The following is a 13,893-nucleotide window of genomic DNA, read 5'->3' as shown; positions in this document are numbered from 1 at the left end:
AACTTGCAAGTTTCACTTTTAGTGTGCATGAGATACACCCAAGTGCAACGAGAGAAATCATCTACAATAGTAAGGAAATACTTTGCACCAGTAAAAGAGGGTGTAGAAAATGGTCCCCATATGTCACAATGTATAAGCTCAAAACAACGTTTAGAAGAAATACTACTTTTATTAAAAGATAATCGATTTGTTTAGCCAACGGAAATACATCGCAATCAATAGAAAAACTGGAGTGCATATAATCATGCGAATTACAAATGGAACGGAAACGATCTAAACTAGGATGGCCAAGTCGACAATGCCAAATGTCGATTGCTGTCTTATTAAACAAAATTTTAGGCGATGACGCAGAGACCCGTAGATGATACAGACCCGCATGAAGTTCACCCTGACCAATCACTTTGTTCGTTTACAGGTCTTGAAAGATAAAAGAATTGTGTGTGAGAAGAACTGCACAATTCAAAGCTCGAGTCAGCTGACTCACAGATAATAAATTGAATTTAAAGTTCGGAATATGATGAACATTTAATGATTTAAGAGTTGGTGAAAAACTACTTCACCAATGTGTTTAACTGTAGAGAAAGTACCATCTGGAAGTTGCATTTGGATTAAAGTTGCAATAGGAGAATAAGAACTAAAATAAGATAGTGAGTTGCGGATATGGTGAGTAGCACCACTATCAACAAACCATGGTTCAAAAGAAAATGTATTTAGGAGCTTACCAGCAAAATTAACACGCGGTTCTATTATAGTATCCTCAGAGGAAGTGTTGATTAGAGCCAACAGTCGTGAATATTGTTCAGCAGAGAATGAAGGTATCGCTGGATGATGTGCAAGTTGAAGATCTGGAGCAGCAATGATGGTGTTGGCAGCAACTGGATGTGATGCAGAAGGAGCAGGAAAAACCGTAAAGACGGTAGCAACGGTCTCGAACATGTCCATGGCGATTATAGTAATCGCAGTGGGGTCGTGGACTCTTGTTATGGCTTGTGGAAGGAGCAGAACGATTAGCAGATGATTGTGCATCATAGCGGTTTGTACTGAGAGCCGCACACTCAATGTTGGGTAGAGCACTTGCAGTTATATGCTGTTGTTCTTCCTCCTGCTGCACCATGTTGAATATGCGCAAGGCAGTAGGGAAAGGGTCCATCAATAATATCTGACTCCGGAGATTGGAGAAACGATCATGTAATCCCTGGAGGAACTCCATAGATCTATCACGCTCAAGACGCTCGAGTAAGGATTTTCCAGCGCCGCAAATACACACCTCAGTGACAGCTATAAGGGAATCATATTGATCCCATAGGGTCTTAATCTTTGTGTAATACAAAGAGACAGACATCGACTCTTGTCGAATAGCAGCAATTGCAGATTTCAGACGATATAAAATAGGTGCATTAGAAATACAAAATCGCACCTGCAAATCCTTCCAAATTGCATGCGAAGAGGGTGCATACAGGCAACTTGCACGAATATCTAGCTGACAGGAGTTGAGGAGCCAGCTTCCAACCAAATCATCAGCACGCTTCCAGCATTGATAAGTTAGTTCGTCAGTCGGCGGAGGGACTGATCCATCAACAAAGCCAAGTTTTCCTTTGGCGCTGAGAGCCTTGGTAATACCTCGTACCCATGATCCGTAATTATCACCTTGCAACAGAGGAGAGAATAAAACAGTGGTTGGGTTATCACTGGGATGAATGATGTAAGGATCTAATGTCCTAGGGTTTCCTGAAGATTGATTTTCTGTGTTTCGATGAACAGGGCTTTCAGGTGGAGATTGAGTTGAAGAATTCACCATGACGTGAGAAATCAGAGATTGATTTTGCGGAAGAGATAATAGGTCCTAGAATGGATCAAGCTGATACCATCAAGAATTCTAGGTTTATATGTTTTACTGTCTCACAAAATTGTGTAGACTTGACTGTATTCATTCAGTATTTATATGATTTACATAAGAAGGATTCAAAACCTAATTAAACAAATTGTACGCTAATGTTGGAAATCTAAAAGACTTGTTACAACAGATTACATCTTCTTATACACCGGAAGACTTGGACTACAACAAACTTCTTCTATTCACCAGGCTTGATCTTTATAACAGACTTGGACTATAATATGATTGGTCTTCAGTGTGTATGTACGTGTAGTATGTGTTGTGACCGCACAACACATATATGACATATATATATGTCCAATAATATTTACTCAAAAAGATCAGATAGTCCTTTGTGTCATTTAAAAAACACTCATGGCTAATGACATAGAGTTTCGTCCAAGATTCTAGAACTCCGTATTCCTGCATAACCCATACCTCAATGCCAATAACCACAACATGAGCAAGCATACAAAGGCACCCTTCCAACAAACCTACACTTCTAGGAGAATAGTTAGGTTTTTTTGGTAGTTGTATTGCCCCAAACCTCTCGTCACTGATATTAAAAGAGAATATAACGTTAGACACGTCTTTTGCGCAAGTTTCACCTAGCCAGTGAAGGTCTCCGTGAACAAGCACCCCCGATACTCTAACAAAGGGAAACTTAAAAAGGATGTGATCAATAGTTTTCCATGAATTCTTTTCTAACGTATAAATGTCGACGAAACTATCTTCATCTCCATCTTCTACGACTTTTGCCAACTTATAGTCATCAATTTTATAATCATAACCAAATACAAAATGCCAATTTCTTCTTGCAAAATAGCATTTGGTGACTTAGGTAATTTCTTGATTCTCTTGTTATTGGGTTCCAAATACGAAGGATTTCCTTGACGCAATAATCATCCTCATCGCAATAATCATCCTCATTCCTTAGGGGAACTAATCCATTACACGAACCCAATAATTCAACAACATGATAATTAGATTCAAATTGAAAAGGGTATTTTGATTCAATAGCATCAGTTTCATCAAACAATTCACTATTCTTGCTAATGGTGTATATAAAATTAACACTACCTTCTTGCCTTCTAAGCATAAGATTAGGTTTGTTTTTCAGAAGAGTATAATTAAGATGCCTTTTGATAAAACTAAGATTAGAAATGAGACGAAGCCAAGTCTTGCATCCACACTTACAGTCATATGTGGATCTGGCTGCTACCCTTAACAGGATTTCAAGATATATCTCCTCTGGAAGTCCCGACATTGCTTCGATCTCCTCCTTCTTACTCTTCACTTTAGCCTTATTTTCATAAACTCGAGACGACGGAAACGAAGTTGTTAAATAAAGAAAGAAAGAAAGAGAGAGAAAAGAGCGGGGTCCACCATTCATGTCTCTGCCCGATTTTCCCATGGTTTAAAAGTGCGGTTCATGTAGAACTGTTGTTCTCTTAATGTACCGAGCAAATGAACTAAGTAAAAACCAGGTAGACACAAACAATGCCCATAAATGGGACCCCCTGTTTCTCTCCAGTTGTGGGGTCCACCATTCATGTCTCTACCTAGGGGTGTATATCGGGCCGGGCAGGTCAGCCCATGCCCGATTACAGCACAAGCCGGACCGAACGTGTTTGTAGTCATTACTACCCATTAAGTTTAACAGGTCGGGCTGGGTTAGAGCAAAAATTTAATGCCTATGACCCGTCCATACCTGTGAAACAATACAGGCCAGCGCAAGTCGGGTAGGGCAGACTTCGGGCCCAAAAGGTAATTCAAATTTTTTAAAAGTATATAGAGGTTTGTCTTTTTCGCTTGATAAATGTTGATATATCCATAACTCGTTTAAATGATTGTTCAAGCAATTCATATTCATTACTGTGAAATATAATTCAAAATTTTCTCGAATCCCAAAAAATTGTCTAAATTTGAAATTTAAATTCTTGAGAAATCCATCACATTAGTAGAAAATTTTGTTCCAGGATATCGGCAATCAGGTAGACCGGGTAACTAAACAGGCTACCGGGCGGACTAACAGGCCGGACTCCAATATTTGATCGAAGACCCGGATCCGCCCAATTATAATTATCGGAAAGGCCGGACAAGCCCATGACAGGCTGTCGGGCGCACATGGACTCTTCCGGACCCGGGCGGTACATGACAGCCGCAGGCTTCCGGGCATTTTGTACACCCTTATCTCTACCTGGTTTTCCCATGGTTTAAAAGTGCGTTTCATGTAGAACTGTTGTTTCTCTTATTTTCGAACAGAGTCTGGTTCGAAACTCACTAGTCTAATATTTGATCAAAGAGCAACTGCAGTGGTACGGCTATAACCAAAGATCAAAGACCAAAACGAAAGACCAAATATAAGTTTAGTCTGCACTGTGACGCTAGGGTAGAGGAGTATATTTAGTCGAGCGGATGTATAATCTACGCTTGGTTGTGGAACGTACATATAAAGTTTGTCCCGTTGAAGCGTAGATATATATTGTACGCTTGTTGTGGGGCGTGCATATAGTTTACGCCGGGAGAAGGGACGTTGGTATAATCCACGCCTGTTGGGGAGAATGGGTAAACGACCGCCTGAATGAGGCGTAGGTATAATCTCCGCTCAGCTGCACAAACGTAAACGGCACGTGAGGCATGAACCATAATTTTTGAACCTTAATTTTTAGTTTGTTTAGTGCTTCATATTTTTGATCTTACCTTTTTATAAAGGGTTTGTTACATGCAGAGTTACATGCGTGCTTGGATCGTGTAATATCAAATCGTATGTGGATTAATGAATGTGTTAGGCTATACATGACTCAGCTAGTTTAGAGTCAGAGTCATATAAAAAAAATTCTACTGTCAGAAACTTGGAATTTACAAATGAGGCGGAGGTATTAGGTCCTCTCATCATGGGGCGTTAACTATATGCACGCCCGAGTTGGGGCGTTGACTATATCAACGCCTGACTGAGGTGTATGTATAATGTTAGCTTCATTGGGGCGTTTATTATATCACCGTAGGGGTGTAAATATTACCCGAAAAAATTCAGCCTGCCCGTACCCGCCCAAGCCCGCCTGTACCTGAAATTGTCCAAAACCTGTTATGGCCCGTTGCGGGCTACCCGGCCTGGCCTGGATTAATTTATTGGGCGGTCTCGGACTTTGCGATTAATTATGATGCCCGGCCTGATACCCGGTCTAGTGCCCGGCCTGTAAGGCTTCTCTGTGCCATTAATCATTTAATATTCTCTTAAAAAGACTTAAAAGTTACAATTTTATAATTTTCAATTTTGTGTCAAGAAAAATAAAATATATAATTGTTTTTACTTATAATTAACCTTTTCAAAACATTAATGGTAATATATTTTCTTATTAGAAAGTTTATTGTAGTCTAATTAATTATTTATTATAGGCTAAAATTAAAAATTTGTCAGTGTAATTTAAATATAAAATAATACTATCACTTACGATATGTGATGTTGGAAAGGAAAAGATATTGTATTTAATACCGTTCATTTGAAAATTTAAACTTAAAAAAAAAATCAAAATAGTGGCCTGTCCGGCCCGATCTGGCCTGCCCGTATAAAAAGCGGGCTTTGGGCGGTCTTTGGGTAGCAAATTATCTACTTGTACCCGGACTGTCCGGCCTAAATTTGTTTACGGGCTCACAAATATTAAGCCTGGCCTGCCCGGCCTGTCTTAGTTTTTGGGTCGGGCGGCCCGGCCTGCCCGAATTTACACCCTTATATCACCGTCTGACATGGGCGTAAACTTCAGCAACGCCCCGTCGGGCGTACATTTCAGCACCGCTCCATTGAGGCGTCGTTTATATACACGCATGTTCGTGGGACGAAGATTATACATGCGCTTCATGTAAAGCGTACTTTATATACACGTCCGGTGACAAACGAAGATTATACGTCCGCTCGACTATATATAGGTTTGGTCTTGGTCGGGGACCAAATATAGTCTGGAATTTGATCTTGGTCTAAATTTTAGTCTTTACTCCGTCCCATTGTATCTGCTCTCTAGACCATAATTATAAGTATGATCGTCCACCGTGGTTGCTCTCAGTCTCCGTATTCCCATAAATGTTTTTTTTACCCCTCTTATTTTCAGATTGTCTTCGATACATTCCGGAGCGCTGGGCAGATCCCCAAAACCTGTAGAAGGTGAGATTCTAAAACCCTAATTCTTCAATTTTTCAAAAATGTTTCGTTCTCTATGCAATACATTGTTTCATAGAAAGATTATTAATGGAGGTAATTCAAAACCCTTTATTCTATGCTCACATTTTACATCACAAAACCCTTGTTTACATCATCTTCATAACAGGGTTAGTTCTTCATCATCTTCTTCATTTGTGGTTTCTTACTTGATGAATTCATGTGGGTTAACTGAGAAAGAAGCTATTTCTGCTTCCAAGAGACTTAATTTCAAAACCACATCTAAACCAGACTCTGTTCTTACCATCTTTCAAGATTACGGGTTCACTAAATCAGACATCTCAAAGCTCATTCTAAGAGAGCCACGCATCCTTTTATTTGGTGCTCATAAAACCCTTAAACCCAAATTTGATTATTTCAGTTCTAAAGCGGTCTCTAGACTTGAAATCGTCAAGGTCTTATCTTCAAACCCAGAAATCCTAAAAATAAGTTTAGAAAACCAAATCATTCCTTTTTTCGATTTCATCAAGAAAATTGTTGGTACTGACAGATACGTGTTAGCCATTTTCTGACGCTCAAGATTTCCTCTAGAACTAATTGAGAAAGTGATGATCAACATACAGGCTTTGAGAGATGAAGGGGTACCTCAATCAAATATTGTCAAGTTACTAATCAACAGACCGACGATACTAATGATTAGCACTTCTAAATTCAAGGACATTGTACAAGAAGTTAAGGGTATGGGTTTTGATCCTTACAAAACTGCATTTCTTAGTGCTATTCATGTAATCACAGCGATGACTAAATCAACCTGGGAAACGAAACTGGATGCTTACAGGAAATGGGGTTGGTCAGAAGAAGAAATTTTATTTGCATTTAGGATGTATCCTACCTGTATGGGGTATTCCACGAAGAAGATAAGCCTCACCATGGATTACTTTGTGAATCAACTGGGGTATAATGCATCGTTTATTGCCAGATACCCAATATGCTTTGGTTTTAGTTTGGAGAAGAGGATTATACCCAGGTGTTCTGTTTACCAGATATTAGTCTCTAAGGGTCTGATTAAGGATCAACTACCCATACGTTCACTTTTAAGTATGAATGAGGATTCTTTCTTGGAGAAGTTTGTGGCCAAGTATGATAAAGAAGCTCCTGAGCTGCTGAAGGTATACCGTGGTTCACTATTTGATATTCCTTTATTTAGTTAGTGACATGAAATGTGTTGTAGATTATCTGAATCTACATATAGATTACATAGTTTCTACTTGGCCCTTTTGTTAATTCCTGCAGCTTGTGTTTAACGCATTTGCGGCGTATATGCTTATATTCTCTTAATCTGAATTACATAGTCTTTACTTGGCCCTTTTGTTAATTCCTGCAGCTTTTGTTAATGCATTTTTGCGGCATATATGCTTATATTCTCTCTAAACCAGTCACTTACTTGTTATATACTGGCAGTTGAGATAGGTGTATTCATATATTTCCTTTGCTGGAAAACTCTCATGCTTCTTTACACTTGGTAAATTGTTGTGGAAGTTGGCAGGTTACCTTAAGACTACACTAGAACATTATCTATGGTACAGATTTCCTCTGTGGATGTGTAGTTCCTGGACGCTTAGCCACTATGTTTGCATCCATGGATAACTTTAATAGATGAGCAAATATTGTATCTTAACTACTTCTGCAACATTATCCTGTATTACTTATATAAATGAGGACTCTGGACCCCTCAGCTTGCGTGAACTCTTTATTTTTCAGGGCTGTCTCTACCTATTAGTCTAACCATGCCACTCATCTTATGACTGCTTCAGAGTTTAACTAGTTACGTTGTCTAATAAAATGAATCTTCTGTACTTGATTATTCAGTTTTATGCGGTAATGAGTTTTGGCGTAACTTTGGTATTAGATTGCTTCTAATTCATTCTACTTCTTCTGTTACTTACATAAATGAACAAAGGCATCTCTATGCATGTATGTATGTCAAGTTAGGTTTGTATCTTCTTTAGAGTTGGTCTTACTTGATGAATTTTTACCAAGTTATATACTGACAACGGAGATAGATGCTAGTTTCTAGGCTTGTCTTCTTTTTTTTCTGGAAAACTCACATGGTTCTTTCCACTCGGTAAATTGTTGAGGAACTTGGCAGATTTACTGAAAACTATGTTAGATAGACTTAGACCATTCTCTATGCTACAGATTTCCTCCACGTATCTGTAGTTCCTGGACGCTTAGCCACTATGTTTGCGTCCATGAATAACTTTAATAGATGAGCCAAACATTGTACTTAACTATTTCTGCAAGATTATCCATTACATACATGAATGGGAACTCTGGACCAACTCTTTCTTTCTCAGAGCTGTCTCTCTACCTATTAGTCTAATCATGCCATCCATCTTATGACTGCTTTGAAGCTTAACTAGTTATGTTTTCTATGAAATTGAATCTTCTGCAGCTGATTATTCAGTTTTATGCTGTAATGAGTTTTGGCTTAACTTTGGTCCTAAAATTTCTTGTGATGTCAATTTAGATTTGTATCTTCTATAAAGTTGGTCTGATTTATTTATCTCTTTTGAAATTAGATTTGTAATTTGGCACCCATTCGGTGTGTTTTGGAAGGCTCACAAAGTGATGAGTTGACCCTTGCTGCCAAGCAAGTCGTGAAAACATAGCTACCTGGCTCGCTGAAATGTATGTAGGTGCAGCTCGAAATACGTATATACATCAGACATTCCGTCCCTTGGTTGGAGAGAATTGAATAAGAGGGCATCAGGTAAATTACATATGTCTGTTGCAAACTTTTTTCATTCTATATTCTTACATTTTTTTATACATCTTCATTCAGGTTCTAATCTTAGTAATCTAGTAAAGTTACTTATCTTCTAGTATACGTTGATGATATTATATTAACAGGATCCTCTTCTTCCTATTTACAACATCTCATTGACACTCTCCACAAGGAATTTGCGCTCAAAGATCTTGGTGAGTTGTCTCTTTTCCTCAGTGTTGAAGTTACCCGAACACCTGCTGGTTTGTTTCTCTCCCAGCGTAGGTATATAGAAGATTTATTGGAGCGTGCTAATATGCAAGGAGCTAAGCCTGTGAGTACTCCTTTTACCACTACTACTGAGTTAAATCCGCAAGGTGGAGTTCCTTTGAAAAATCCTACTGGAGAGGTCTTCAATACTTGTTGATCCTGCGGCCTGAACTTGCTTTTTCAGTCAATAAAGTATGTCAATTTATGCAACATCCTACTGAAAAGCATCTTCTTCTTGTCAAAAGAATTCTACGTTATCTACAAGGTACTTCCTCTTATGGTCTTACTCTTCGGTCTTCTTCTAATTTAAAATTGAGTTTTCAAGCCTACACAGATGCTGATTGGGCTGGTGATCAAACTGATAGACGGTCCACTAGTGGATATTGTGTTTACTTGGGTTCCAATCTTATTTCTTGGAGTGCTAGAAAACATAAAACTGTTTCTAAGTCAAGTACGAAGGATGAATATCATGGTCTTGTCATTGCTACTGCTGAGCTAATGTGGATTGAATCTCTACTCAAAGAACTTCAAGTTCTAGTCTGCACTCCTCCTGTCTTATGGTGTGATAATCTTGGTGCTACCTATCTTACTATTAATCCAATATTTCATGGTCGTACTAAACATATTGAAATCGATTATCATTTTATTTGTGAAAGAGTTCAACGTGGACAGTTAATTGTTCGATTTGTCTGTTCTAAGGATCAGATTGCTGATGTTTTCACTAAACGGCTTTCACGAGATCGTTTCTCTTCTATGCGCTCTAAGCTTACTGTTTCTGATCACCCGCTTAGATCGAGGGAGGGTGTCAGAGAATAGGAAATGTAGCTTATACTTTTCTTGTTATAGCATTGTTTTCTGTATATAGTTTTTTGTTAAACTTGTAAAGTTTTGTTTGCCAAGTTACGGCAGTTGTAAACACACATATATAAACAGGACCACTCTTTTATCATGCTTTGGGTTAACCTCAGTAGGAGAGAGGGAAAATAAAGAAACAATGGAGTTGGACAATTGGTAAATGGATGGAAATAAACAATAACCCAAATGATAAAGCAAAGGTGCAGCATAGGATAAGGTAGTTAATTTCCATCGATCTTATCCCCTTAGAGGATTCTTATGTCACAGTGCCTTTTTACTCACATAAGTACCTGATGAGTTAAGAGAAACTAAGCTTTCCACGTAACGTTGTGGTCGATTATGTTGCATTCCAACTCGCATGCAACCGCTCCGCCAAATGTTTTCCGGAAAACCAACCGATAACTTTCTACCTCTTTCATTCTTTGGGTCGTATAAAACAAAACCTGCAGAAATATTCATCAGTATCTCTGCCATTTTTCAAAAACCATATCGGCTTTGAATTCCAAAAATCGTACTTAGCAATTGTCTCTTGGGCAATGTTGAATTGTTTAGTCCATGACTCTTTCACTCCATAATCTTGCATAACCCAGAAAACATAGCACATACAAGAGATACGAACAGCTAAACACGGGCAATCTCTCACGAGTCTGACCACCCCCAAATTTTTACCCGATGAAACACCTATCGGAGGTGTCATAGCCTCTTCTGGAATACCTACATCCCTGAATCTGTCATTGCTGATATCAAAAGAAACAATAACTTCTGAATTAGTTTCTTTTGTGGTGGTAACACCTAACCAATGAAGAGCTCCATCGAAAAGCACGCTGGGAAATTGAATTCCACGAAAGGGAAACAAATAAGGGATGGATTGAATAGTAGTCCATGTATCTGATTTTATTGCATAGACTTGAGCTTGAAAATAACCAGGTTTTTCAATATCCTCCAAAATGCTTACGACCTTGTAATCGTCAATGTTCTGATCGTAACCAAACCCATATCTATAACGATACTTGAACTCAATATCACTGAGTATTTTCTTATACTCTCTAGTTGATGGATTCCAAATGCAAATTCTATAACCCAAATCACTTCCAAATGGATAATTAGAAGTAGCTAAACAAATCAAGCCATTGCAAGATCCCAAAATATGAACTGAACCCCCACCTTGGTCATATTCGAATGGGTAATACATCCTGACAACCTCCTTACATTCACATGCTCGTGACGATGCACATGATGATTTGTTATTTATTGTTTTGATCGATAGCGATGCAGATGATAACGTTGAAGCATAATCTATGGAGTAAAGTACATCTTGCTTATGGTTCATGGTAGCTGTAATCATTAACCTAGGGTTATCGCTTTGCATAGAAGAATCAAGGTGATACTTTACAAATCCAGAACTACAAAGTAGATTACGCCAGAGTTTGCATACGCACCTACATTTACCGATGGATTTCAATGGTAACTTGAGAAACACATCTGCTTGAACTTCTTCTGTAAGCCTTGCGAATAACATATTTGCTGCCTACTGCTTCTCCATCGTAGGGATTTAGGGTTTTCAACGGAACCGTGCAGAAAATAGAGATAAAAATACCGTATATAACTTGGGGGTAGAGTCCAATATTGAACTTGGGACGTTTTTATTTTACGAGGGGGAGAATCTTTTAATTAAATATTTGACCTAGTCAAATGTACTGACTCTCTCTTATATATTATTTTTAGGATTATACGGTATTTCCTGCTTAATATTTTTGGGCTATACAGAAGCCGCCGCAAAAATAATCTCTCCCATCTCCCCTTCCCTCAGCTCAGATCACTGATGGCTTTTTCTTCTTCTTTATCAATATTCCCGCCACCTTGTCACCACCACCTTCAAAGCTCAAAATCAATCCCCCTCCTCTCTTCTCCCTTATTAAAACACAAAACTAGAACCAAGTTCCGATCTTTATCGGTTGTTCCTAAAGTATCTTCTCATCTTTTTGACCCACTCGTTCTTCAAATCGCTGAAGCCCTAGAAGATTCACATTCATCTCATTCAAAACAATCCCCAATTCTTCAAAAACTTAGAGATTTGTCCGCTGAATCTGCCCTTTCTTGTTCTTGGCCTACACGAAAAGATGAATCTTATAAAACTATTGATATTTCTTCCATCAAGAACTCCCAGATTTCTTCAATTTCACACACCCCAGCAAATCGCATTCGTTTTGAATTAGACGGTGATGATGATGCTGAAACCCTAAATATTGTTATAGTTGACGGTCACATTATCGATTCCAAGTCTAACCTTGATGAATTACCTGATAATGTGTATGTTGGGGGTATTCTGGGAATAACTTCGGATGAAATTAGTGAAAAAGTTATGAAATTTGTGTCAAATTCTGAAAACAGGGATTTGTTTTGGTCTTTGAACGGAATTGGAGCACCTGACGTTACAATTGTGTATGTTCCGACTGATTGTATAGTTGAGAAGCCGTTGAGGTTTAAGTTTTATTCACAGGAGACAAGTGAGATTGGTTCAAGGAATTTGCCCATGTCAAATCCGAGGGTTTTGGTGTTGGTAGACAAAGGAGGTGAAGTTGGGATTGTGGAAGAGTATTTGGGTAGTTGTGGTGGTTGTAAAGAAGAAGATGATTCTTATTGGGTTAATTCAGTTATGGAGGTGCAAATTGGTGAAGGTGGCAAGGTTGTGCATACTTATCTGCAGCAAGAGGCTCCTAGTGCAGCACATTTCAAGTGGACTGCAGTTCGTCAGGTAACACATGCACCCTTTCTTCTTCCTTTTATTGCAAGTAGAAGCTCGTTGTTTTAAGATTTTAAGGTTTAAACTGCTTTAGTACTTGTTTTAGGAAAACTAGAAATGCAGTTGCATCGTATAAGTTAAGTTTTTATGTAATGCAGCACCAGTGAATTTGTTGTAACTCCGTGATATGTTTTGTTGCAGGAATCGTGTAGTACATATAATCTGGTAGAGGTAAGTACTGGTGGGAAATTGAGTAGGCATAATCTTCATATTCAACAGCTAGGCCCTGATACATTTACAGAAGCGAGCTCCTTTCACGTATGTGTACGTCCTCAAATACAAGATCTTCATAGCAATATAATTCTGGACCATCCGAGAGGCTTTGTTCGACAACGTCATAAAGGCATTGGGGATCATTCACGAAGTCGAGTTGTGTGCAATGGTAACATTGTGATGAGTAATCCTGCCCTAAAGACCGACTATGATCAGGTCATAAGAGGCCTATTACTTGTGGATGGTGCGACTGCGAAAATGGAACCAAGGATACAAGCAAATAAAAATGAAGTTAAAAGGTTATCTCATGGATCTAATATTAGTGGTATCGATAACGATGAACTATTTTACTTGTGTTCCCGTGGCATGTACTTAGAGGCAGCAAAGAAGGCCTTAGCTTTCGCCTTCGGATGTGAGGTGATGTACCGTTTGCCTTATGTTTCACTTCGGAAAAAGGTGGAGAGCCTTATCCGTAGATTACAAGATCGTACTCCATCATAACTGTCATGATCATGGTTTGCTGTATACGTATTAGTATCACCTGCCAGTGGTGCAAGAACCTTGAAATATGAGCATCACATTGGTTCACTGTTTCATCGTTCCACAATGTCCGTATCAGTCTCATACACACTTAGTTTTTCCACTTTTGATGTCTAACATTTTTTGTTTATTTAAAGATCCAATATTCAAAGAATTTGTTAATGATAGCAGACTTATCTCTCATTGAGATAGTTAGCCGACCGAGTAACTAGGAAAAATCCTAAGGCTATGTTTACACTTGTGAATCAGAGGTTTGACTTTGTTAAAGTCTTCAGATTGTCAGAGCATCTCCAACAAAAGGTGTAAAAAATTTTACGTGGATTTTTTATTTAGTCCTTTTATTTATGGGGTCTACACATAGAGTAAATATAAGACCTCGTATCTAAAAAACCATCTCCAACGGTGAGAAATTTAACCCT

At 38.6% G+C, this 13,893-nt stretch overlaps 3 protein-coding genes across 3 annotated transcripts; 1 reads left to right on the top strand and 2 right to left on the bottom strand.

The window, feature by feature from the left end:
* Window positions 1–2,657: 2,657 nt before the first annotated feature.
* Window positions 2,658–3,287, bottom strand: LOC113271963 (probable F-box protein At5g47300). The gene has a single exon (XM_026521885.1). It carries the CDS (start codon window positions 3,285–3,287, stop codon window positions 2,658–2,660), a length of 630 nt encoding a protein of 209 aa, XP_026377670.1.
* A 7,046-nt stretch (window positions 3,288–10,333) lies between these two features.
* Window positions 10,334–11,437, bottom strand: LOC113271962 (F-box/kelch-repeat protein At3g06240-like). The gene has a single exon (XM_026521884.1). It carries the CDS (start codon window positions 11,435–11,437, stop codon window positions 10,334–10,336), a length of 1,104 nt encoding a protein of 367 aa, XP_026377669.1.
* Window positions 11,438–11,740: 303 nt separating this feature from the next.
* LOC113271961 (protein ABCI7, chloroplastic-like) lies at window positions 11,741–13,570 on the top strand. The gene is made up of 2 exons (XM_026521883.1): window positions 11,741–12,673; window positions 12,863–13,570. The coding sequence occupies exons 1-2, from the start codon at window positions 11,741–11,743 to the stop codon at window positions 13,433–13,435; spliced, it is 1,506 nt and encodes a 501-aa protein (XP_026377668.1). The 3' UTR covers window positions 13,436–13,570.
* Window positions 13,571–13,893: the final 323 nt, after the last annotated feature.

Source organism: Papaver somniferum, chromosome 4 (genome assembly GCF_003573695.1).
Source record: "Papaver somniferum cultivar HN1 chromosome 4, ASM357369v1, whole genome shotgun sequence".
NCBI classification, from domain to species: Eukaryota; Viridiplantae; Streptophyta; class Magnoliopsida; order Ranunculales; family Papaveraceae; genus Papaver; species Papaver somniferum.
This window is presented reverse-complemented; position numbering and strand designations above follow the sequence as displayed.

Bases quoted from the DNA above. Each gene is read 5' to 3' on its own strand.
- LOC113271963 (XM_026521885.1), bottom strand. From the start codon at position 3,287: ATGGGAAAATCGGGCAGAGACATGAATGGTGGACCCCGCTCTTTTCTC.
- LOC113271962 (XM_026521884.1), bottom strand. From the start codon at position 11,437: ATGTTATTCGCAAGGCTTACAGAAGAAGTTCAAGCAGATGTGTTTCTC.
- LOC113271961 (XM_026521883.1), top strand. From the start codon at position 11,741: ATGGCTTTTTCTTCTTCTTTATCAATATTCCCGCCACCTTGTCACCAC. The intron at 12,674-12,862 runs GTAACACATGCA...GTTTTGTTGCAG, and splicing joins AGTGGACTGCAGTTCGTCAG to GAATCGTGTAGTACATATAA.